General features: G+C 31.5%; 1 protein-coding gene across 2 annotated transcripts in view; it reads right to left on the reverse strand.

The window, feature by feature from the left end:
* Window positions 1-26,487, reverse strand: part of LOC148615372 (uncharacterized) — a 53,418-nt gene that overhangs the window by 16,046 nt on the left and 10,885 nt on the right. The window contains exon 2 of one of the 2 annotated variants that reach the window (XM_088590285.1): window positions 19,786-19,973. The exons of the other annotated variant lie outside the window; for it this stretch is intronic. Coding sequence (XP_088446411.1) covers window positions 19,786-19,973 — 188 coding nt within the window. The remainder of the gene's footprint in view (window positions 1-19,785; window positions 19,974-26,487) is intronic. 2 annotated transcript variants of the gene reach the window in all.

A 26,487-nucleotide genomic window follows, 5' to 3' on the forward strand; every position in this document is an offset into this window, starting at 1 on the left:
GGATGAAATGGCAAATATAACATTACACAGATAATTTAAATCAATGTGCATTTAATTGACCATCACAAAGAAATTCTTGGCTCTTCTACATCTTATTGTGAGGCTCATAAGGGGGAAATTGGTTTCAGTAAAGAGTTCTATTGACATTCTTTTTTCAATCATAATTCCCATACTAAATATACAAGTTGTAAAGTTTCATCGTCATTGAGACTTTGAAATATGTTTCTTATTTTATTTATCAAAGCATGTGAATTTAGTGCTATTTATAGAACTTCACTTCTGATGGGCTATAATTAAACCAGATTTCTAATATAACATGCTTCAAACCTCTTTAGACCACACATATGGTAAAAAAAAGTGATTATCACATGACCAACATTTAGTGCAACACATAAGCTGCATCTATTAAAAAATATGAAGAACTAGTCCAATTAGAATCGATGGAAACTCCATTTAGCTCGGTGTAAAACAATGTGACATAAATGACTAGCCCATGGTAAAACAATGACAAAATAGAGTTTCCATGATTTATTTCTTAAATGAAACTCTGAGGATAGTGAGTTGACACAAAATGAGTTAGTCTTCTTCAGTATAAAATTTTAGTGTAGTGTTGAAAGAGAAATTGGCATTGTAGCTTAAGGAAAAGGGAACTGTTTTTTAGAAAACTGAAACCAAGCCTACAGCGTGGATGGCTAATCTTAAATCCAAGAATGAAGTCTTCCAAGTTGCTAATCATCAAATATTCTATGCCACTGATTTTGGCTTGCTTTCAACATCCAGAATGGCACTTAGCAAGAATCTGATTTACTGATTACCAAGAAGTGCGGGAAATGTTTTCATTTCACAAGTAACCCTCAAATTGCTAGCGATCTTTGGGTCGCTTATGATATTGACCAGGGAACCAGATTTGGAACCAGATTAAACAACTGGCAATGACGATATATACATATCAGGGGCCCTGACAATGTATATGACCTATATAGTCAATTGTAACGAGCCCATGTCTGAATCGGAAACTGGGTAATATTCAATGCTATCTGATCAATTCATCTTTTAATGTAAACTTCCCATCTTCATACCAGCAAAAAAAACACGTAGAACACATGTGTATGAAATTTAAGAGGTACATTTTGATTTAGTAATAAGCTAGAACTATGAAGCTATGATGGTAAACATGGCACCGATCAGCAGCTTAATGTGGAGTAGTAATATACAAATATGCAAATCATATACAAATGTAAAGTACTACAATTATGAGTGCAAGAAGTCGACTTGAAAAGACACAAAAAAATAATTTAATTCAAAATCATTCATTAAACAAAAATCAGGATCGTTCCCTTGGGTCCCTCCATACTTCTATAACATTATCTAGTGGCACTAAAACATTAGTTGAGAAAGTATGGATGCCAAGCACTTTAAAAATTATGATGAAACTTTATCCAATGACTGATTTGTTTTTGAAAGGTAATTAAAGGCATAAATCAAAGATAAATTTCCGCCTGTATTATAATAGACACAACAATAAGTTTCCTGTTGTTAGCTGTCGTTTTAATGGCAGCCAGATTTTGAAAAATTCTTGAAATTTAATGTGTGGCTTCACCTAAAATATTAAAAAAAAAAGTGAAAGATGAAAATGTTCTGATTTAAAACCTTCCTGTATTACAGGTTTCGATGTGTAAATAAAATCTTCATTCTCTGTAATTGTGCCATCTTATCCATTGTTTTCATTTTTTACTTTCAGAGATACCAATAATTTTCTGAAGCATCAAGCACCACAGGTGAGAAATGGTGACAGATTTTTGTTTTGTTTGTTTGTTTGTTTGTTGGGGTTTAACGTCCGAGCAGCAATATTTCAGCTATATTCAGACGATGAATATGAAATTGATGATAAAATGAACATGAAAGTGACAGATTTTTATTTGAGTAAATTTTTAGTCATATTCGTATTGTCAAAACTCCTAAGATTTATTTTTTGATAATGAACTGAAAAAAAATAAATAAATAAATAAAGCAGAAAATGTTCATTATTTCACTTTCATTTGATGATGGTTATATTTTAGAAGTATGTTTCTTAAAGTACAAATAGGTTCAAAGGCATATGCTAAAAATCTCTATATATTAAAGGCTAAAATTCCTTATCTTTATCTTCTAATAAAAAAAAATTACAACTAAATAGTATGTTTATCTTTGACATTTTTTAATTAAAGCAATCTTCTAACACTTCAAAGCAGTTATAACATTATGAAATTTCCTAATTACGAACTTCATATTTCAGCCAATCATCCGTAGAACTTGGATGAGAGCAAACTTTTGTCAAAAAGTGATAAAAATCTTTGAAATTGTCAAAGTATTTTGATTGACGATACTAAACCAAGTTCAACGAAGGTGGTAAAAGCAAATACAAATGACATCGATCATATTTTCCATGTAGTCCAAATGTTCTGACACGTTTTCAACAAATAATTAAGACAGTAACTTAGCTGAGGCCTAGAGAGCTAATATACTTTTTATTGATACCGTAATTAACAATCTTTGTTGAAGATGTGCTTGACCAACCAACCACGAAAACGCTACTCATCACGGACAACGACAAATAATTGTTTACAGCTGATGTTTATCACATTGTTGTCTAATGTCTCCCATTGAAAATAAATTTCCTGATAGAATTATGTTTACATATGAGTTGATTGAATATAACCTCAGAAGACTGTGGATATACTAGTACTATAGGGTAGAAATATCTCAACACATGGAAACTGCTCATTTGTACGCAAAACTTAATCACAAATATCAAATCAAAGTCTACAGCTTTAACATGTAAATGTACTCACTAATTGATTTAACTTGCATGTTTGGTAATATCACATTGAAACACAGCTTTAACAACATAAAAGTTATTGCAAATGTCATGTGAACTTGATACAAATACCAAGACAAGACATTTAAAAAAATTTTTTTTACATTCATCAAAGCGAATACTCTCAAATTTGTGTTCTTTCATTTGTTACATAAGCAACTTATTTAGAAGTCTACAGTCATCCCCAAAATAACAGTATCTTTCATAAAGTATTGAAACATCAACACATTTCAGTCAAAATGGAGTAAAATAAAACTCCACTGAGTATTGACAATACTGTTACTCTGACAATAAATAACACACTCTGGCCAAATCATTGACAGAGCCAAGCAGCATTTCTCTTCCTTCTTCAAACTCCCAAATCTCTTAAGATTCAATGAAAGTGTTGGTAATTAAAATATTAATTGTTTATAGTGACAGCTTTACCACTGTCTCCATTTTTAAAATTTACATATAAATTTGGTTAGTGACACTTCGAAAAACAAAAAGTAGAAAAAAAAAGAATGATTATCTGGGACATCTCTGAGGGAATTCCTACCACGTTTTATTTTTCAGCCATCAATTATCAGAATGTCTTCATGGAGGACCAGGTGTGACAAGATCTTGTACAAGTCCAACATATGGAACATCCACTATGACAAGTATTCTCACTTCATCCATCTCAGAATAATAAGATGTCATCTTTCTTTATTGATGGTCATTTAGAAAAAGTTATCTCTAATTTAGAAATGGGACGGTGAGACACAGATAATATAGGGGATGAAGATATCAGGAGAATATAAGGGTGAGACGAGGTCAAAATAGGGACTTGTGACACAAGAACAAAATAAGGGACGGTGAAACAGCCTGGTGAACATGAACAAATAAAAGATGGCAATATAGCCTAGTGAACATCAACAAAATAAAAGACAGCGAAACAGCCTGGTGAACAAGAACAAAATAAGGGAGGGCCATACAGCTTTGGGTGAACAAGAACAAAATAAGGGATGGTGATACTGCCTGGTGAGCAAGGACAAAATAAGGGACGACAATATAGCCTAGTGAACATGAACAAAATAAAAGACAGTCTTACAGCCTGGTGACACAAGAACAAAATAAGGGACAGGGATACAGCCTGGTGACACAAGAACAAAATAAGGAATGGGGATACAGCCTGGTGACACAAGAACAAAATAAGGGACGGCAATACAGCTTCGGGTGAACAAGAACAAAATAAGGGACAGAGATACAGCCTGGTGAAAAAGAACAAAATAAGGGACAGAGATACAGCCTGGTGAACAAGAACAAAATAAGGGATGGTGATACAACCTGGTGAACAAGAACAAAATAAGGGATGGTGATACAGCCTGGTAAACAAGGGCAAAATAAGGGATGGTGATACAACCTGGTGAACAGAAACAAAATAAGGGATGGTGATACAGCTTCAGGTGAAAAAGAACAAAATAAGGGACGGGATACAGCTTCGGGTGAACAAGGACAAAATAAGGGACAGTGATACAGCCTGGTGAAGAACAACAAAATAAGGAATGGTGACACAGCCTGGTGAACAAGGATAAAATAAGGCCTGATGAGATAATGAAGAAATATCAGAAATATATAGTCCTGGTAAGACAAGTTTAAAATAGGGCTGATAAGACAAGATTAAAATAGGGCTGATAAGACAAGTTTAAAATAGGGCTGATAAGACAAGTTTAAAATAGAGGGTGTTAAGACAAGAACAAAGTGGGGAAAATGATGGCACATCACACATTCCTAGAAATCATCATAAAATATCAGTTGTCATCAAGACAAAACATTTCATATTTCAGAACTTTTTTACATCTACTTCATGTGCTTTCTTAATAGAAGTTGTTGATCAATATGATATAACTTTTCCTGTTAGTTTATATATTTTTCTTTGGATAATATTATTTGAACAAATGTGTTGATGAAAACAAGAAATTAAAACAAAAACACATGAAACAATACAACACAGAATGAAGTTTTGGTTTTTGTCTGAGACTTCAACTAGTCATTAACTACAGATAAAGGTATAATAACTTTAATTACATCTAACTCAATACCTTACTACAAATGAACAGAGGTTCAATCATCTCTATAATGTATGACTTTTTCATTCCCATTCGTCCAAATCAATCCAGTGGAAAATTTGAACAAAAGCAACAATTTTATACTGTAATATAAGGATTATGATATCAACTATGTACTAAATGTCAGTGGTTTTGACAGCAATGAATCATATTATACTGGTGTCCAGTTCAGACTTATCTGATCTTAAAATCATTGGTGAAAGAAAAGGAAATTGGGAAATATAGTCAGGAATGTGAAGTTTGGGAAATACCTTAAATTGTTGGAAATATATAGAATATTACAGATGCTAGAGGTAGAGAGATTTCAATGTTACCCAAGAATTATACCATAAATATCATTTCTACTGAGTGATACAAATCAGGAATGGACTTTTTATCCAATGTTATAAAAGGCTAAAAGTACTCTACATAACGACAAAATATACTTGTACAACATTGGGTAAAGATTCATTACTGACGTCAGCAAAACAATTGTGATATTCTATTACAGATTTCAAGACAAATATATTATCATCATTTATCAATATACAATGAGAATGGATACGGAGAATATGCAAAAGAGACAACAACACCCATCTGGATGAAAAAAGTTGGATACATGTATAACTTTAATTCATATTAAAATATATTTTTTCTTCAAAATAAAGAAGTTTAGATTAACAACTACATGTCCTGAATAAGAAATGAAAATTTGTCCACAATTTGATTCAAGGTTATTTTTTTACCTTTAAATGTTTATCAGCCATAAATGATTACTTTTCCTCAGGCTAAAGCCCTCCATCCAATATCAATGGTTGGACTGTTAACAATGGCAATAATAAAAAAGTCATGTATGATGAAACTATAGGCAATACATTCTAACCCCTACATTACCACTCCTGTCAGAATCTTTACTCTAATCAGAAATCAACCCTGCTCTGTCATCTGACCTAAGGATTAATGATTAGGTAATTCATGGTTGTCACCCCCGTCCTTTGAAACAGATCAATGTTGGCCATTATTTAATATAGTGTTGAATGCTATTAAGACCAAATACAGTCTTTTCCCTTCCTCTGACATTGATAAGTTTGATTCTGGCTCAAAATTCATTCTTTAGAACCATAAGGAATAATGGTAATGATGGAGGCTGATTATTTGTAAAATAGAAATTAAATGAAAACCAATGTAATTACAAAATGGCTCAGGACAAAATGAAAAAAAATATTAAAAAAACTACAAAGAAAACTGGTCAATAGAAGAAAGATCTGATAGTTCCAACAAATTTTCACCTTAATCATTATGTAATTAAGTGAACTTTGATCAAAGCAAACTTTTCTTAAATGAAAAAAAGTGCTCCAATGGAAATCATAAAAAAAAAATCTGATGTAAAAAGATTACAGTATAACTTTGATTAGTGGCAAATGTTAGCCTTTTGACAACATCTCCAATAAAATTCATCAGAAAAGTCTGTTATAAATATTTAATTATTAGATATGTCAAACATCTGGGAAAAACTTGATTTCACCTGTAAAAAATGAGCTGAACGGTACATACTTCTAAAGAAAATCCACGTCAGCAGGGGAGACGATTATAATTATGATATAATTAATTGGAAAGCTGATTTTATTTTCATGGAAAACTGTCAATAATATGAACCCAATGGAGGCTATTCCTGTCAGATTTAAAGACCCGTCAACTGGCAACGTGTAGACAAGTTGATCCTACAGGGGATGCTGGGAAGATTTTAATTACATTTGACGGCCATTTATAGTAATGATTGTGTAAATAGTAAACATGTTATATTTTTTATTGTTTGATGACAGAAGCTGCAGATAATGTACTTCCATAACAGGAAAGTGACATTTTATTCAGTAAATTTCATTTACAATTTCTATTCAATTTTCCAGCAATAAAAGATATTGTATAAAGTTTTTTTCATTCCCTATGTATATCCAGTAAAGACTACCCAGACTTATCAACTACCATTTATTTTCAACTCCCGTAAGCTTTTTAGTATGGAACAACCAAGGTTTACGTGTTCTTTTATTGTTCAATAACTAAAATTTTAATGTGGGTAAATATGTAGCTATTTTAACATCTAAAATTGGCCTTGAGTACATAAAAAGAGGAGGGGGTGTTAGTGTAAGAAGGGTATATACATCACAATCTCAGTATACACAGCAAAACCTACAAGCCAATAAATAGTTCTCCAAACAAAACAAAAAATCACTAGCTGTTAAGTACTTTCTATCAACTACCATTTTATCATGTTTGAAAAGTAAAATACAATTTTCATTTTATCATGCCTGAAAAGTAAAACACAACTTTCATTTTATCATGCCTGAAATGAAAAACAACTTTCATTTTGTTATGCCTGAGAAGAAAAACAAGCCTTATTTCCCACTGAAGGAAAGAATGTTTAGACAGAATAGATATCAGTTAAAACATCAAGGGTACAGGGTAACAGGATTTCATCTAATTAATGATTAATTATTAATTGCAATTACTGATATCAAGATATAACTGACAGTTCAAACAAAAATTTTGGTCAGTCTCTTATTCCCCGAGGACTGGAATAATATGTTAAATCAGCCTTCTCTGATTCCATTCAGTCACTGATGTATTAATTAACAAAGAGAAAAAGTCCTTTACTAACGTTAATGCACATAAAATTGTTTAAAATGCATAAAAAATGGACAATACAGCAAAAATATATCTATCAATACTGGAAAAATTAGAACTTAATGTATTATATTTTTAAGAAAAAAATATTTTTCTCTAGATAATAAGATATTCAAGTTCCTTATCAACAGATGAACTCCTCTGATGAAGTTTTTACTTAAAAGGGCAAGAATGATTATGGAATAGACCATTTCTATCAGGGCTTATTTAAACAAGTCAGTTCAGTCATTAGTATCATGTTACACCAATGATCCTACAAAATTTCTATTTTCAAATTGTATCCAACAAAAAAATTGAATACAGTAAGCAGTAGTTTAACTTCTGGCAATGAAATATCAGGTGTGAAATCTCCCGACTAATGATTGGAATCACTAATGACCACTGATCACTTTTTAACCACAATAATTATTACAGTTGTAAAATCTACAGAACAATTGTTTTGTTGACTATCAGCTTGCATGCGACATGCGATGTGGCGTGGTACCAGTAGTGTTTTCATTGACAGAGAAGGTTCTTTATAGCCGTTATAACATCCAGACGCAACTTATATAAATGTGTTCACCATGTTGCGTGCTGGACAAATTTGTTGGCGAGAGGAATTGTCGTTTCTATGTTTCCTGAAATAGGCGTTTAAAAAGTATTTGACTGATCATGTGATATTTCCGTAAAGCCGTCACGATACATTTACTTTTTATATATGGAACATTTGGCGAAGAACTGAAAATGCTACATTGTCAAAATGGAGAGTTAAAAATACATACAAATAAGGTTAAAATGGCTATATTGCATGAGACAGGCACTTAATTTTGTATTATAACATTTTCACTTTAATGGTTAGATCAGAGTTAACTAATATGTAATTACTGACACAGTAGTATTTTTCAGATGTCAGACTTTGGCTACATTATACAACAGAACATTTGTAAATGATTTAAAGCTTAATGTATTTTTTAGTTTATTAAATGGCAATAAATGGATAACAGTCGTACTAGGAATTAAGTACACTCTGTATTTAATTATTGTGAAAAAATATAAAGCATATTTTTACTTACGGTATTTTTAACATTTATTTGGGTTTTTGGAGCTCTGATTCTTGGAACAGATCCATTCTTAGTTAAATCAGATTTACAGAGTTCATTTTGAAACTTAAAACTTAAAACTGCTTAAGAAAGAAACAATTCTGTAAGTTTGAGCACAGTGTTAAAAAATTTGCTTTATAAAAAATGTTCACTTACAAATAAGACCATTATCCTAGTATTCTCATGGTACTCTTAGATATACCCAATGTATTTCTTTACAAATTCAAAGTTTTACCCACTACAGGATTTATAAATGTACAGGTAACCAGTAAATAGTGAGGAACGCTGCTCCAAAGTTTTACCCACTACAGTATTTATGTACAGGTAACCAGTAAACAATGAGGAACCCTGCTTCACTTGTTACTTCATTATTATTACTGCTAATTTTTTACATTTATTCAAATACACACTATATGTAGTACCTACTGTTGATACCTGTACAACCAAATAAAAACACATGTACAATTTTTTGTAGTTTAACTACATAATTGAAAGACTAACACTACAAATAGGGGAAAGTGTTGAGTGCTTCAATCAATTTTGAATTGTACCATATATAGCATCTGACCTCTTCCTACTATATACATCAGAATCTAGGGTAATGAAACAATACGCTAATTCATTTACATTGGACAATAAATCACATCCGATTTCTGGATAATTTTGATTTTTGGCATTTTTTGTGTCTCACATTTCCGTTAGCAGCAAATTATCCTAATGTACTGAGACAAGTTTTCCACAGAAATGGGCAGCAAATGGAGATTGGCAATCTCTAAAACTTTTGATCATGGTTATCAATAGCATATAGATACAAGTCTATGAAAATTTCAGGCAAATTTTAAAATTTTTCTACAAGAGTAGGGTAAATTTTAAATGGTCCCACTTTGTGTGGACTTATAAAGCAGTATACTAAAAAATAAATATTCATAATGGAATAAAAAAATCACTTAACAGAATGCAGAAAATTAGATTTGTTTAAATTTCTACCATAAAACCAAAAAAATATTTCTGAAATTAAAACAGAACTAACATCTAGGTCAATTAGGTAAAATTCATCATTCTCAATATTATATTAAATCTTATTTGCCTGATATTCATAATGACAAATACTTAATTGCATATCAATACAAAATAAGACCCTGTAATTATTTGTCTGGCATATTTTACATTGCATAATGCCATCATTGTCTTTAATGGAATAAACACAGCTCTACAATGTCAGAGTGCTTCAATGCTTAAAACTAAGTGATAATTAAATTCTCCCAACTTGATGGAATATAAAATATCTGTCAGTTTACAGACAAACAGAACAATATCTTCATTTATTTCTCTTCATAAAACAAATCAGCCAAAATATGAATTAAATAAAGCAGTAAATTCTATCACCATGGGACAATGAAAGTCAAGACAAACTCAGAGTAAAACAATATTTTTTTAAACTATTAATTTTCAAGAAAATATTTTGAACAAGACGTGTAGCCGAAGTGATAGGTGTTACTGGGTCTACTGAACCTTGTGTCATAGCACCACATGGAAGGAAATCCTACAAAAATAAACATACAGATATACAGACAGAAAACTTTCTACCACGTCATAAGAAATGTTTGTTTTGCTCTCCTCCACTCTTTAGATAGTTGTCATTATAATGTTAAGCCTCAATGAATAACACAGGAGTCTTTTTGGAATTTATTAAACTCTTGCATTTTGCCCCTGTACTGCGTAAAAAAACATCAGTAAATACTTTTCGATAGTTTCAAGAGACTGGCAATAAGCTTCAACAGAGTATTTTGGGAAATTTCCAAGTTCAAAGGGGTATAACTCCCACCAAATAGGAAATCCAAGTACAACTAGATATGGTGTCCTTGCTATCTACAAACTTTCATGAAATTCAGTTGAGAAGTATCAGAGGAGTTGTAATGACAAACTGTGTGGTGGACAAATGGCCAAGTCAAAAACTATACATCTCACATTATGATCTTAGATAAATTCTTGTTTATTGAAAATGTTTTTTTTTCTATTCTGAACATTTAATATAACTTTAATGATCAAACCAATGAAAGTATTTAGAAAATTTAGAAACATCTGAAATCAAGTGTAGAAATATTAATTCTAAAATAACAACAAATTAAGTTGACATAAGGTCATTAAATCTTCATTACAGATTTCATGAAAACTGTAACTTCAATATAATAATAAACTAAAACAAATATACTCAGAATATCACAGCAGAAAACAGAGCTGGAAGGTAATAATTCTATGGAATACACAGAAATTCAACAATGTTTTAATTATATTAAATAAAAATCACCATCTGTTTTTTTATTTGCTTCAGGAAGCAATGTGTTAATCAGGCAAGGATTATTACTAATTAATTTCTTTTCCAATAAAAATATTTCATTTCCTAGAAAAAGTAAATCTTGACTTCTGTCTCTTTATAAAGGTAACAAGTATAATTTAGACTAATCACATTGAACCGACACATGTTAAAGTCATACTGCAATTCATGTACAACATTCAATGTATTTTCCACCGACTCTTGAATGCAACAATCCGATTTAGGAATTATAACGGTAAATTGATAAAGGATATAACCGTTTCTAATCCAAGTTAATATTGAATGATGACAAAAAAGGATGTTTAGGATCGAGAGGTTGGTCGAGCCGGTTAATAATCGTTCTTTCATGTCTTCTAACTACTGTAAGCCTGGCAGTATAAAAGACTTTAAACCTAATTATTTAAACACAATCAACATTCAACAGAACTTCTATACATTGGCAGTTGGCCTCAAGGTGAAATATGCAAATTTCATTAATGGACATTTTTATTCCTTCAACATATATTATTCTGAAGTTACACTGCAGGGTATATTGGGTATCTTCAGGAGCTAATCAAGATTATTCTAGTCAAGCACTTTTTACTACATTGTATTAGGTCTTCATAATAATGAATTTCCAAAATATTAGGTTTACTGATTCTTGGCTTGCCATCCAGTGGAACTACAAAAATGTAACATGGAAATTTATTTCACTGTGACTTTCAAAAATAACTTCTAAAATAAACTGATACTGACCAAAAAAGTGACCACCAAGATAAACAATTCTGTTGATGGTGAATCATTGCTAACCAAGATAAACCATTACGTTGATGGTGATATTGCTAACCAAGATAAATCATTATGTTGATGATGAATCATTGCTAACCAAGATAAATCATTCTGTTGATGAATCATGGCTAACCAAGATAAACCATTCTGTTGATGGTGAATCATTGCTAACCAAGATAAACCATTCTGTTGATGGTGAATCATTGCTAACCACGATAAACCATTCTGTTGATGGTGACATTGCTAACCAAGATAAACAATTCTGTTGATGGTGAATCATTGCTAACCAAGATAAACCATTCTGTTGATGGAGAATCATTGCTAACCACGATAAACCATTCTGTTGATGGTGAATCATTGCTAACCAAGATAAACCATTCTGTTGATGGTGAATCATTTCAATCTCTGGAGACAACAAATTGTCTGAATTTTTTAAATTCTAATAGATAGTTTTGTTAAAAAACACACTGACCCATGGAATAAACAATAGTGATTGAGATCTAGACTGAAATGATTGACTCACACCCTATATCATTGGTGTGGTCTATCTGATGAAAACTTAGAAAAAAATACCTCTTACATTTACAGGTACATTTAAACTTGACTTCAATCTAAAAGGTTTACAAATCAAATCATTTCTTCTCTCTGCCTATTTCAAGTTTAAAAAAGAAAATAAACTCTGAAATTTCCTGGATTATTTTTGTTTTGTAGTTATAATAAAGGGGAAAGCACTTTGATCTAGAGGTCTATATTTTGTGGTCTAACTACTTTCTGTAAGTTCAACCCATTTCAAACAACCAAATTACCCCAATAAACTTATCAATAAGATATTAACAATTCAAAAAATTTTAGTATTGTACAATAGTTATGATTATAAATACAGATATCTGACTATAGAATACACAGAACTGAGAAACATAACCTTACCATGAATGTTACTGTATACTGTGTTTAAATATGACAGAAAAACACAACATGAAACAAAATCTGTCAATGATGTCACCATCACCTGTATAATGTTTCCTTCAAGGAAGATTTAAGGAGACATTGACAAAGACAACACCTACGTTGGTAGAAAACTGTCGCTGAACTAGTAAACCAATGAGGAAATGTTATTGTACATACTTTATGTAATACAGAACTAATTTTTTTCAGAACTGTGTTCCAACTAATTTTGCAGACTGATAACCTTTAACCTTTTCATGAAACTGCATATGAATAACCCTAAAGCTAAGGACCAGTATTATAACAAAGCAAAAAACTTTAATAATAATTTGTATTTCAACCATCCAATACTTCCCCTTTATCTGACTAAGACACTAAGCCAGTATATGGAGCTTTAACCTAGACAATGTTTCTTCAGAACTTAACAGTGGTATTTACTTCCTGTCGGATATGAAGTGTCTTTAGAAGACAGATATAAATAATAATCAGGACGTAACAAACCCACATCTCTCTGAATATTGGGTACCACCCAAATAATAGCCCAACCATCGTACTTTCAATATTCATCGGAAATAATTAACAGTTGTTCTGATTTTGAATAGCCTACATGATGGAAAGAGAGAGTTACTTGGAGTTTTTAATGTCCTGCACAAGTTAATACACACAATTAATTCAAGCGCTTAGTGTAATTTTATCCCACTTGCAAAGTTCCCTGCCATTTTTGAATAATGGCATCTTTTAGGTTATCAATGTGATATGACAGTATGCCGGATGCTTACAGAGAAATATTTTGTACAATTTCCGTAACTTTGGAATCACATCAGAGTCGTCATAATTAGCAAACCCTATGGAATTATGGGTAATAAAAGCTTTTATCATCATTATTTTACCTGAGAAAATTGATTTTTAAGGTTTTCAGTAATGAATGGAAATTGTCCTCATGCTGAGTACAAGTCAACAACTGGAGAGAAAACATTTTATCAAAATAATAATTTATATTCAAAAATTGTTCTTAATATAATAAAAAAAATGATATCGTTAACATGCCCATAAATGATTACAAACATTAATACCTTTCTGAGACAGACAGACCATGTTCTTTTGTAAGAACTAAAACATTGAGTCATTGTAAAGGTCAAGGTCAAGAGCATGTACCCTTAACACCTTCTGCTAGACATGTTTTTTTCTCAGTTGAATGGATTATGTTAGCTCAGTTAAAAATTCTTATCTTGTACCTATAGTAACATATTCCCATAATTTCAATAGAAACTCATTGTCATCTATTTTGCTGTTAAAGGATTTACAGCCTTTGAAAATACTACCAGCAGAAAGAAATGATTAATCATGACAAAAATACAACAATGCTAGCAATTTAGTAATCACCAAATTTCTGAGACCAACTCAAGCAAAAGTTATGTAACACCTGAAAATTATCATAAAATCAACAAATATTTACTAAATAATTCATTTCCGACTTTTCTTTTTTAAAATGAAATATCATTTACCAATCAGTTTTTCTTTTCAACAGAGTAAAGTTTCCAAATCAGATTACAAAACTATGCCAAACCTACAAATTGTAATGTTATCAAACAAAAACACAATTAAAAACCCATGATACAAAAATCATTTTAATTTCTTTTTATTGGTGGGGATTTTTTTTTTTTGTACTGCGGAAGTCCTGTGAAGTCTGTGTTTGAACTGACAGTTGTAACAATAATTATATTGTAGTACAAATCGATGTATAATAGTAAATAAAGTGCTCCTCACTTGACAAGGATGATTTCCTCATTAAAACCAACTCAATTTAAATAAATTGTATTTATGCAAATAATAGTTAGGATTGTCAGTGTTTTGCAGAATATCGATCACACAACTATAACACAATGTACATTTCTACCTCCATTTGATTTTAGGAACAGAAATGTTAAAATAGTGATAAAAACGAGGAAATATAAAGAGAAATGACATGATTTACAGAACCAGCTCTCAATTAAGTTAATAGAGAATTTAATGTATAAAATAAGGATTATCAGAAAGAAGAACAATTACTAAAAAAATCTTTCAGTCAAACCAGTGAGATACCATCTATCTTACCCCCCCCCCCCCCCAAAAAAAAAAAATAAAAAATAAATCTGTGAGCCAATTCCGAATTGTGATGCACCAAAACCAAACTAGATACTGTGAAAGTAACTTATGGATACCAATTTTAGTTGATTAAGAAAGAAGCACAAGTTCATGGATCCTTGATTTCATGGTTTTGAGGTTTTCAGTATACACAGGAATGGTAACCAAATTTCATGGTCTGACTCACCCACCAAAGCCACGAAAATTGGTACCCCATGAACAATAGAACTTTCACAGAAATCAACTTATAAACTGAGTTGTCATACAGGAAGCTACTGTTACCTGAAATAAAACACTTTGATTTAGCACAACTATATAAAGCACATCTATATATATATAGTACACCTATATATATATCTTGTGTCAAAATATCAAGTAGTTACATACACAAATTGTTACTAAAATAAATGTTAAGGACATACAGACAGTCAGACAGACAAGAAAAATCAGTATATTCTTTCCTTCGGAGCAGGGGTATAAAAACATTGAACCATGTTTGACCTCATTTGGGATGCAACAGTGTAATTGTTATGTAATTGATTGCCTGGCAAAATATAAACACAAAATATGAAATGACTTGTACTAATATGGTTTACCAAATCTACATGTTAACTCTTGATTATAGAGTCAATGAAGTCAATAGTAAGTCAATTAAGGCCAGACATGGGTAGGTGATAATGGATTGGTATTGTTACATAAATAATACTCTATTATCATCAATAATAAAGCAGGAGGGTTATACTAGCTGTTCCCATGAAACAGTAAAGAGGATGATAATACTAGCTGTTACATTGGAGCAGTAGGAAGGATGATTATATTAGCTGTTCTCATGGAGCAGTACGGAGGATGATTATATTAGCTGTTCTCATGGAGCAGTACGGAGGATAATTATACTAGCTGTTCCTATGGAGCAGTACGGAGGATGAATATACTAGCTGTTCCTATGGAGCAGTACGGAGGATGATTATACTAGCTGTTCTCATGGAGCAGTACGGAGGATGATTATATTAGCTGTTCTCATGGAGCAGTACGGAGGATGACTATACTAGCTGTTCCTATGGAGCAGTACGGAGGATGAATATACTAGCTGTTCCCTTGGAGCAGTACGGAGGATGATTATACTAGCTGTTCCCTTGGAGCAGTACGGAGGATGATTATACTAGCTGTTCCTATGGAGCAGTACGAAGGATGATTATACTAGCTGTTCCTATGGAGCAGTACGGAGGATGATTATACTAGCTGTTCTCAAGGAGCAGTACGGAGGATGATTATACTAGCTGTTCCTATGGAGCAGTACGGAGGATGAATATACTAGCTGTTCCCTTGGAGCAGTACGGAGGATGATTATACTAGCTGTTCCCTTGGAGCAGTACGGAGGATGATTATACTAGCTGTTCCTATGGAGCAGTACGAAGGATAATTATACTAGCTGTTCTCATGGAGCAGTACGGAGGATGATTATACTAGCTGTTCCCTTGAAGCAGTACGGAGGATGATTATACTAGCTGTTCTCATGGAGCAGTACGGAGGATGATTATACTAGCTGTTCTCATGGAGCAGTACGGAGGATGATTATACTAGCTGTTCCCTTGGAGCAGTACGGAGGATGATTATACTAGCTGTTCCTATGGAGCAGTAGGGAGGATGATAATACTAGCTGTTACCTTGGAGCAGTAGAGAGGATGATTATACTAGCTGTTCTCATGGAGCAGTAGGGAGGATAATACTAGCTGTTCCCTTGGAGTTGTAGGGAGGATGATTATACTAGCTGTTACCTTGGAGCAGTAAAGAGGATGATAATACTAGCTGTTACCTTGGAGCAGGAACCGAAGAGGTCTTAAACTAGTTCAATTTGATTTAAACTTAGCAAGGCTAAATGGCATACTGCAATAAATGACTTAATCTTGACAATTCAGAACAGAATAACCTCAGCCATCAATAAGAAAAGTTGAATTGAATTAATAAATCTGGAATCCACACTTTTTTCAGTGTTGTTTAAGTTAAATTCCATAGTTTTGCATTTATTCATAAGAACTTCAAATATGATTATTTCCTTTGACGATAAGATCACCAAACTTCATTAAAACAAATTCTATAACTAAATCAGTGCTGTTTTAATAACAAAACATCAAGTTTGCAATTTCACGAGATTAATCGAGTCAATTGACTTAACGGTAATTCACAATCAGGTCATTACTTCCCCTGAATAAATGTGAATACGAGTCCTATGTTAACATCATCTCAGTTCATTTGTAGCAGAAAATTTCTAATAAAACTAATTAATGTTGTACAGGTAGAAGGTTTTGAGGGTCTACATGGGAACTTGAAGTCAAATCCTCTGGTTCATCTCTCAAAGAGTTAGTTTTAGCTGCTCACAGAAAGTGGAAAAACATGATCCATACAAAGATGTTCAAAGAATGAATAAATACTCATAGCAGATAGAAATGGAGGAATGGAGACAAATATACCATAAAAAACCTCAACAGACCACATTCCAAAAGCTTACAGATGGTTCTAGTAAATTACATTGATTTTTTTAACTTTTGATTTGGAGCTATACTGATTTTTATTCTAAGGACTAGAAACTCTAAAGTCTAACAGATGTCAAAATTACACAGCCTTATCAATATTTAAAAATCAGACATAAATATCATATCACTTTTAATGAAAACAATAATTACAAATTCTACCCTACCAATAAAAGTACAATTGTTTGGTTTGGTATAACCTAAGGGGACAGATTTAATATGGTATAGCTGGTTCTGATTGTTTTTCCCCAGACTTGACAGTCTGTTTTTTTTTTGATAACTGATATAACATGTTTCAAATAATAACTTAATCAAAATTCTAATTATGCTTTATGTGAAATAGATGATTATGACAATGTAATCAAATGTAATTATGACAGAAAAAGGTAAATGTATACCCCAGTGTAATCAGTCCAATCAGTTACGCATTATTATTACTGAAAATTTGGTGCAAATCAATTGTTTATAAAAATCATCAACTCATTGTCAACAAGTGTCGTTATCTACAGTGGTTAAATCCTGTTAAGCAAGGATGTGAGAAACTTGCTCACACATTAATGTAGACCCTGGAGTAAGTACACATCATCTCAAAAAGAGTTTTGTATCAAATCTTTTAATATGAGACAGGTGAAACCTGAAGAAGCACAAGTTCATTCCCTAATTAGTTAAAAAGCTACTTGCTTGATCTAACTGGATCTTGGTCCAACTTTTCACTTTATGATATGACATAATGATATCATGGAAATTTGAGAAAGTTCACCAGAATCCCTTTTTTTGCTAACTTGCAGACATTTTTTGGTCACCATAGTATATCAGCTCTTTAGTTTTTCATATTTTATCATTTTAAATTTTTGTTTACCATTCATATCAACTAAGATAAAACTGAAGTCAGATCCAGGTAAGTGTGAGCATTTATCATAATAAAAATCCAACCATGAAGATCAGCAGCAAGCTAAAGCTAAGCCAGACTTTGATCATGTAAAAATATGGCAAACAATCTAAGAAATAACTACAATCAGAAAATCTGCCCTTGAATTAGACAGTATTTAACAGCATCACTGATATGATGAATTAAGTGTTCTGTGGTGTCGAGTTTGTTGTGGATATGTGCTGTGGTCAGGCAATGTTCATATTAATTATAGCTGGTCACATGACAAGCTATAGCGAAGATGTGTGGTCATCCTGTAATAATACCGCTGACAGTCTGATTAATGGCGGTGTAAGATTTCTATAGTTATAACAAGATAATAGTATTATTAACTCAATAATAATTTTGATAACTTAGCAAATTTTGTTAATTAACTAAAAAAACCAACAAATTATGGTACAAACATCCTTGATGGTTACATTTTCTATGAAGTCAACATTTTATAATAAACATTCACAATACTCAAGTTTTAATTTGAAAAAAAAATATCTTTAAAGTCTGTTACTGATATTAGTTTTAGTTAATTCTGAAATTTTGTCAATCTAATAATTTCATGCTGTCTGAAGTTACAAACCAATTTCATCTCATTTCTACTATTGACAGTTATTGCCAATCAGAAAAGTAATGTGTTTTACATAAATCTACATTAACAATTGGAGACATTATTTTTAAATTCAGAATTGTCAACTTAATACAATCATGAGTGGCATATTTTAGTATTTCAATGTAATGTTTTTTTTTATGATTTCAAAGCAGCCATAGTCAGAGAATCAGGGTACATATGTACTGTATTACAAGTTTATTGCATTTCAATTGGGAAATATTGCACCAGTGTATTATTGCATGTTCTTGGGAAATATTGCACCAGTGTATTATTGCACGTCCTTGGGAGTACAATAAAACACTATATGAAGCATCAATGTCTATACTATTATGCCACTACCATATAAAGTCTAACTTCATTTTTGATGAAATTCGCTGTTTAAGTTATCCACTGACATCACATGTCAAGGAAACTGGGAAAATTATTGTGTAAATATTAATGTTACTTGTCTAGAAATTATCACTTTATGGTAAAATCAAAAAACTTTATTCATGTAGATTACTTTTCAACATTTCCAGAAGATAAAAACAAAATGCAAAAATAAAAGAGACTTGTAATGGAAGCTTGCTGTATCTATTGTATACAATACTGTGTAAACTGTGAAAATATATGTTATACCAGTAACTAAACACATTTGCTACCCTTCTTCAGAGTTTCAATTCCCTCAAATATAAACTGAAATATCAGAAACAAACTTTGTTTGCCAGATATGTAAAGAAAAAACAAAAGTGGGCTTCCCTCTTCAAAAACAAATTATTAGAATACCCCTATTTGTTTTTCTTTAGTTGTTGTACAACATATGAATATTGCAGCATAACTATAAACAATGTGTAATATAGAACAATAACACGACTTCATACGCTTACCTTGGAAATAAGCTTTAGTCCTAAGAAAACTGACAGCTAGTCTTAGTATAGATAGTTTATCTAACTTGGATATCACACTTTGTTCAAATGGTAATAGACTTGCTAAATGATCAAGTTCAGAATTAAGTCTTTCTCTATGACGTTTACTGGGGTTACTCTTTGGAGGGTCTTTGGATGGAGCTTTTACACTGTAAATAGAAAATTAAATTAATACTATGGGCAGTATACATTTACTGGTTCAGATAAACATGACAGTTGATTTCCACTTTGTTGGAAAATGTAAAAAATTCAATTTATTTAGCCTTTAATTTACAAAAACATTGCTGGTGACCCTTTTTTATTCAATGATGTTAAGGTTTTGCCCTATAAACAGTAAGTAGGTACTTCCCCAAATCTGAGATGGTCCACCTCCAAATATAATATCAGAAACCATTCCTGTATATGATGTTTACAGAAAAATCCTAAGTTAAGCATGGTTATGGTTATACAATAATTATGTATTGTAATATCTAATAATTGTTATCCTCCATCAAATTAGAGAGCAGGAACATTAAAACATTGTAACAAATGTCCCAAATGTTCACACATTTCTGAACAATATGACCATAAATGACTCCTTCACTAAAGAGCTCTTCAATCTCAAGTGCTATACCAACATTGCAAGGATTTGTTTAACAAAAGAGAACTTGAGAGGGGTGACAGACCACTTGAGAACTGTCAGAGAGTTTCTCTACAACGATCTGTATAACTACTTCATTATGGATAATACAGCACACAGAATATTTACGTTGGCTTTTTAAAGATTATCAGATGTTCGGCTTACAATTCATATTTTCTACCATTGCCTACTTACCTAAAACAGATTTCATTTGGATTGCAAATTTGTGAATATTAAGTAGACACTGCTACCTTAATGGACTGGCCACTTCAATCATTTTTTGAAGTAAAAACAACTAGCATGTATAGGGTACTGCCTCCAAAACTCATTTAGATAAATTATACAAATTACAAAAAAAGAGCAGCAAGAATAATTTTAAATGTAAATATTGATACCCCATCAAGATTAATGTTCAAAAAATTAGAATGGTTGAATATATATAACAGAATGAAAACTTCAATGCGATCATGATATATAGATGTATGAATGATTCAGCACCCGAATATTTGTCCGATTTTTTTCTCCAAATTGCCCTTCCATGAATACATACACATTAAGATCAGCGACATTAAGTAATCTTTATATAAATAGACCAAATTCAAATTTTGAGAAAAAAAAATATATAATAATAAATAAAAAAAAAAAATCCAAAAAAAAACAACAACAAAAAACATTTCAATACACTGGAACAATCTTGTATAACTCCCTTCCATTAGAACTAAAACAGTCAAAAAGCATTGAAAATTTTAAGAAAAAATGTAATGTCTACCAACTAAATCATCAAGTAAATAGTAACAAATTATATTGCATAATATCTTATTTATATATATATATATACTTTAGAATAATAATCATATGTATGCTTATAGATTTGTGTATTGTGGTTATTATTATTTTTTATAATCATTATTTTGTTTGTATTTGTGAAGGCCACAGGGGAGGTTAACATATTTTATTGTTAACTGTGTTACCTTCTGTTAGTTAGTTAGTTAGCATACTTTGCAAATTATGTTTGATAAAGATCTCTTCATTTTTTTCGATAAAATAACTCATAACTCATGGAGACTAAATCTAAAAGATATGAATGTTATCAAATTTATGTACTTAAGAGAAAAATATATCTAATAATATATTTTTCATAATTAATGGTTTTAAAATCATAAAAAAAACTGTCAAACTTCACTTTGTTACTATTGAAACAGACAGCATCTGCAACTAAAGCTTAAAAATATAACATCAGTAAAAATGGGAAATTCTATCTTAAGTAATTTTAATTGGTGGATAATTAATTCTTCCGGATATTAAACTGATTCTTAGTAACAGTATGACCAACTACCAACACAGCCATTTAAGTAATACAACACAGCAGGAAGAACCATTCAAACTGTTATTTTGATTGGCAAGGATGATGCACATTTCACAATATTTGATAATCTCAATGGGAGACGAAATCTTCTTTAAATTGTCCTCATGCAAGTTCATTATTTGTATAATCACAAATGTTCTGCTATGTTACAATAGCCACTGTCCAAAGGGATCATCTATCATTATTGAGAGATAAAAGAGAATGTCATACAACAAATTAACCCTAAATTATTTTGTTTCTCAAACTATTGACTCCGATTTTGGGGGCCACTTCAAAGCACTCTAGAGACCAGGAATCTTGTCACATCTGCTAACTAGACGCTTGGAGAACATTTATAAATTTCTATGAATCTCGATGTTTAAAAAGATGCTGAACTTAGGATTATACATTGAACCCTTGGGACAAACTTTAGAAATGACTACTGACAACACAATTCTATTATTTTACCAAAGAAAATCTAACTATTCTTTAAATGTTATCTTCTAACTCAACATCATCATCCAAATTCATCAACAAATAGTTAATTTTACATTAATAGCTTTCTTCAGGAAAGAGTTCTTCCATCATGGACCCGTTAACTACATTCAAAATAGTTTATTCTTACTCATTAACAAATTCAAGTGCCCAGTGCTCCTGGGGATATTTGTCTTTCTCAGGGTGTCAATCCCATTCAAACAATTGCATCAATGTTATAAAGATTTAGTTTACTTGTTAAAGTGTTGAGGCTGACTGTGACACCTTAGAAACATCTGCACCTTTAAAGGTAACTGTAACTTAAAAATCACTTGTAAAAGTAGTTGGTCAAAAGGAAAATAATGACATTCACTGATGATAATGCCCATTTAATGAAGGCTAGATGGTAGCCATTCACATATTTATCATCAAACTTTTACTATTGTGGCTGTTATTTCCATTTCTCAGCTTTTTAAGAACAACATGGACTTGAATACATAGAATATATATATATTAATACTATTCAATATTAAATAAATGATGGAGTTTCAAGTAAAAAATGCTATCTACAGAAAGAAGGTAAACAGACAGTCTGTCTTACAAGCTAAAACAAAAAAGATAGTAAACCTATAATTCAGAGTCAGCTAGGCCAGCATAAATAAGATATAACCTAACATAAGAATGTACTAGCAAGGCAAACAATTATATAATAGTATAGAATTTTTCGAAATAACATATTTTTCACCTAAATTTAATTTGGTGAAAATAAAAGATTCTGATATCAATAAGTTGTGTTGATTAAATGGAGCCTGCATTCATTAGTTTAAGTTTTAATTAGATAGTAAAATTTACAATACATAGAAAAGAGCATCAGTAATTTAGTGTTATCATTTCTCCCTCGTGTCACATCTTCTCGGCCGACGCAAGACCACATCAAAATACAGTCCCATCAAAGTCTAATTTAAAATATCATTGAGATCTTGTTAAATAGAAACCTAGTAGTCTGTAATTTCATTTGAGACCCGTCAAATTGCCCTCGGCCATGTAACTGTTGAGGAATGATCAAATACAGTATTTTATCGCCCATAGAAAACAAGACCATGTCAGAAGTGTAATTGAATTTGGGAGCATTAACGTCGAATTTGATGCCAATTTAGAATTATCAATCTTATTCAATGAGGTACAATCAACCATTGGTGTAACTTCATATCGGCATTCCGAACGACATCAATCGCACGGCAAAAATCGACAAATGTTTTGGCGAACATAAAAATATATTTGATTCTACTAGATTTGATTAAGAGCCAGTAAAACATTGTGAGATATTGTTCATTTACTAATTTGATTAAGAGAAATAGATTAACCTTATCTTTGTTGTTTGGATGTAGTATTTTATGTGTCAAGCAACACATAATTTGTGAGCCGACTTCCTCACAACATGCAATGTTATAACATGCAATACCAATTCATTCAAATATCTGTTTCCGTGTTGAACATGCAAGGCAAATGTATACTTGTGTAACTTATGAAAAGGCCTTGCATTTACTATCATTGTAACTTTTAACTTTTAAAATAGTTCAAGATGCCAAGGACTTGTACTTGAAAGTGTAACTAGAAACAAAGAACTAAGAAGCCTTCACACATGAAAATAATCATTTTCTTGTTCTACATTTACATATCATATCATGGTATGGGGAAAGAAACACCTGATATACAATTGTCTGATGTTTTAGGAGCTTGTTACATGAAACGAAAAGGCCATTTCTGGTCAATGTCATCTGCATTTGTGCAAACTCAGTAATTAATTTATATAAACAAAATATGGACATTAAAAAAAAAGGAGTAAATTTGGCATTTTTCAAAGTAAAAAATAACATTGAAATAATTGCTGAAATTATGGTAAAATAAAAAATGTATATGACACCTTTTACAATTCTTAAAAACATTTGCCCCATATTTTACATGAAAATTACATATAAAATGAAATCCTTTCCTTATCAAATTGATAACCTGGTATAAAAATGGTTCTCCTGATTTTAAATACCTTGTCAAAAAGTATGGGGCAAAAACAACCTACATAGTTCTATATATTACTCTGATAAAATCTATGACAATTTAGACTTAAAATATATCTATCATCAAAATCTACAAAAAGACAGTTTTTGTGTAAACATTTCATACAATTGTCAATGTAAAGCCGTCACAACATCATGTGCAGAAAAACTATTATCACACTTATAATTAAATTAAAATCGGCAAATCTGTTTTAATCATTACAAAACGAAGCCACACTGTATTTTAAATTGTAGAAGTAATTGATTATTAGAACTCTTCAAAGTGAAATTTGTACAATAATATTATATGACTTTGTATTAAAATATAATTTTTAAAATGAGATATGTAAGCCTTATGTATTGTGAACTGATGAAAAGGGGATGAGCTTACCCATGCAAAGAATGTGAGACAAAAATAATATTTCGTCAAGAACCTTTTGTGTAAAAGTCAACTATAAAACATTTAGATGGAGGGAAATTAAAGCATCGTAGTTTATTGGAGATCAATGCAAAATCTCAGGACTTTGCTGTGCATTATAAGATTTAATTCCATTATATACAGAAGTATACAGTATACATCTGGTTATCAACCATAGTATCTTGACAAGTTAGAACCAGAAACTTCAACAATTATATACCACAGTACATTGACAAGGAGTCAGAACCAGAAACTTCAACAATTATATACCACAGTGCATTGACAAGGAGTCAGAACCAGAAACTTCAACAATTATATACCACAGTACATTGACAAGGAGTCAGAACCAGAAACTTCAACAATTATATACCACAGTGCATTGACAAGGAGTCAGAACCTGAAACTTCAACAATTATATACCACAGTGCATTGACAAGGAGTCAGAACCAGAAACTTCAACAATTATATACCACAGTGCATTGACAAGGAGTCAGAACCAGAAACTTCAACAATTATATACCACAGTACATTGACAAGGAGTCAGAACCAGAAACTTCAACAATTATATACCACAGTGCATTGACAAGAAGTCAGAACCAGAAACTTCAACAATTATATACCACAGTACATTGACAAGGAGTCAGAACCTGAAACTTCAACAATTATAACTTGCAACAAAGATGACAAAATTTCAATAAATTCACTTTGAAAAGCAATACCGGTAAATCATTTCTTTTCATGAGCAATGAAAAAACTCAAAGAAAATAAGAAATGACAACCATCCAAAGTTTTTGCTATACAATTAAATAAAATTTTCTAAACGAATAATTAAATGCAATAAAGTTCAGATTATGATGGAGAGGTAGGGCATCTAATGTTATAGACCACCAAGGATATAACATAGGAGAAATGAATGTATACAATTCTTATTGTATACGATCAAATGTAATGTTATATAAAAATGAGCAACAATCTATCAGGTTATAATTTCTACACATCATCCATTGTTTTGGATTGTAGGGTACTCCATCTCACGGCGGTGACATCTGTCAACAGGTCCTGCTATGGCATGCTGGGAAGACAAAACAGACCTTGTTTCCTGTTGTTGAACGATTAAGTCATACATAAACTGTCAACCAGTGAACTGTAATGTGATACCAGAACATTACACCATCATATAGAGACATCAATGCAGTATAAAGAAAACTTATCAGTTCATTATAAAAAACTAAATGCAGTAGGAAGACATGTTTGTGCATATCAAAAACATCTGCTTTCACCAAAATGAAGAAGCACCTTAATTCAAAATGGATTCAAGGAAATAAAAATAAACTGCAAAAGATAAAAACGCTGAAATGAACCAAGATCATTCAAAATAATATGTAATATTTCTCAATAGAACACAGCTAAACTTTCTAAGTAGCTGAACTTATAGTATACTAGATATGTCTTTGCTAGAGTTGAACATAGATTACTGTAGATTCTTTAGTATTATAATCAGGTGCATTAACAAGATTGTACAGAGAGAATATACCTCTGTCAAATAAGGTCGAACTTGAGTCAGTTTGGATTGAAAAGTGTCCCATTACAATATAAACACATTATCAGCACCGAAATCAAACCTTGATCAAGATGTCAAATCTAGGTGGCGCTGCGTCTCTTCATCTGAGGTAGGTAAAATGGTCTTCATGAAAATAAAATCTTTACAAGTATAGACTAGGAACTGCACTGTAAGGTAGACCTGGGACAGTAC

The sequence above is a fragment of the Perna viridis genome, chromosome 6, assembly GCF_037379345.1.
Source record: "Perna viridis isolate PV_CMFRI_1.1 ecotype Kerala chromosome 6, ASM3737934v1, whole genome shotgun sequence".
Taxonomy (NCBI): Eukaryota; Metazoa; Mollusca; class Bivalvia; order Mytilida; family Mytilidae; genus Perna; species Perna viridis.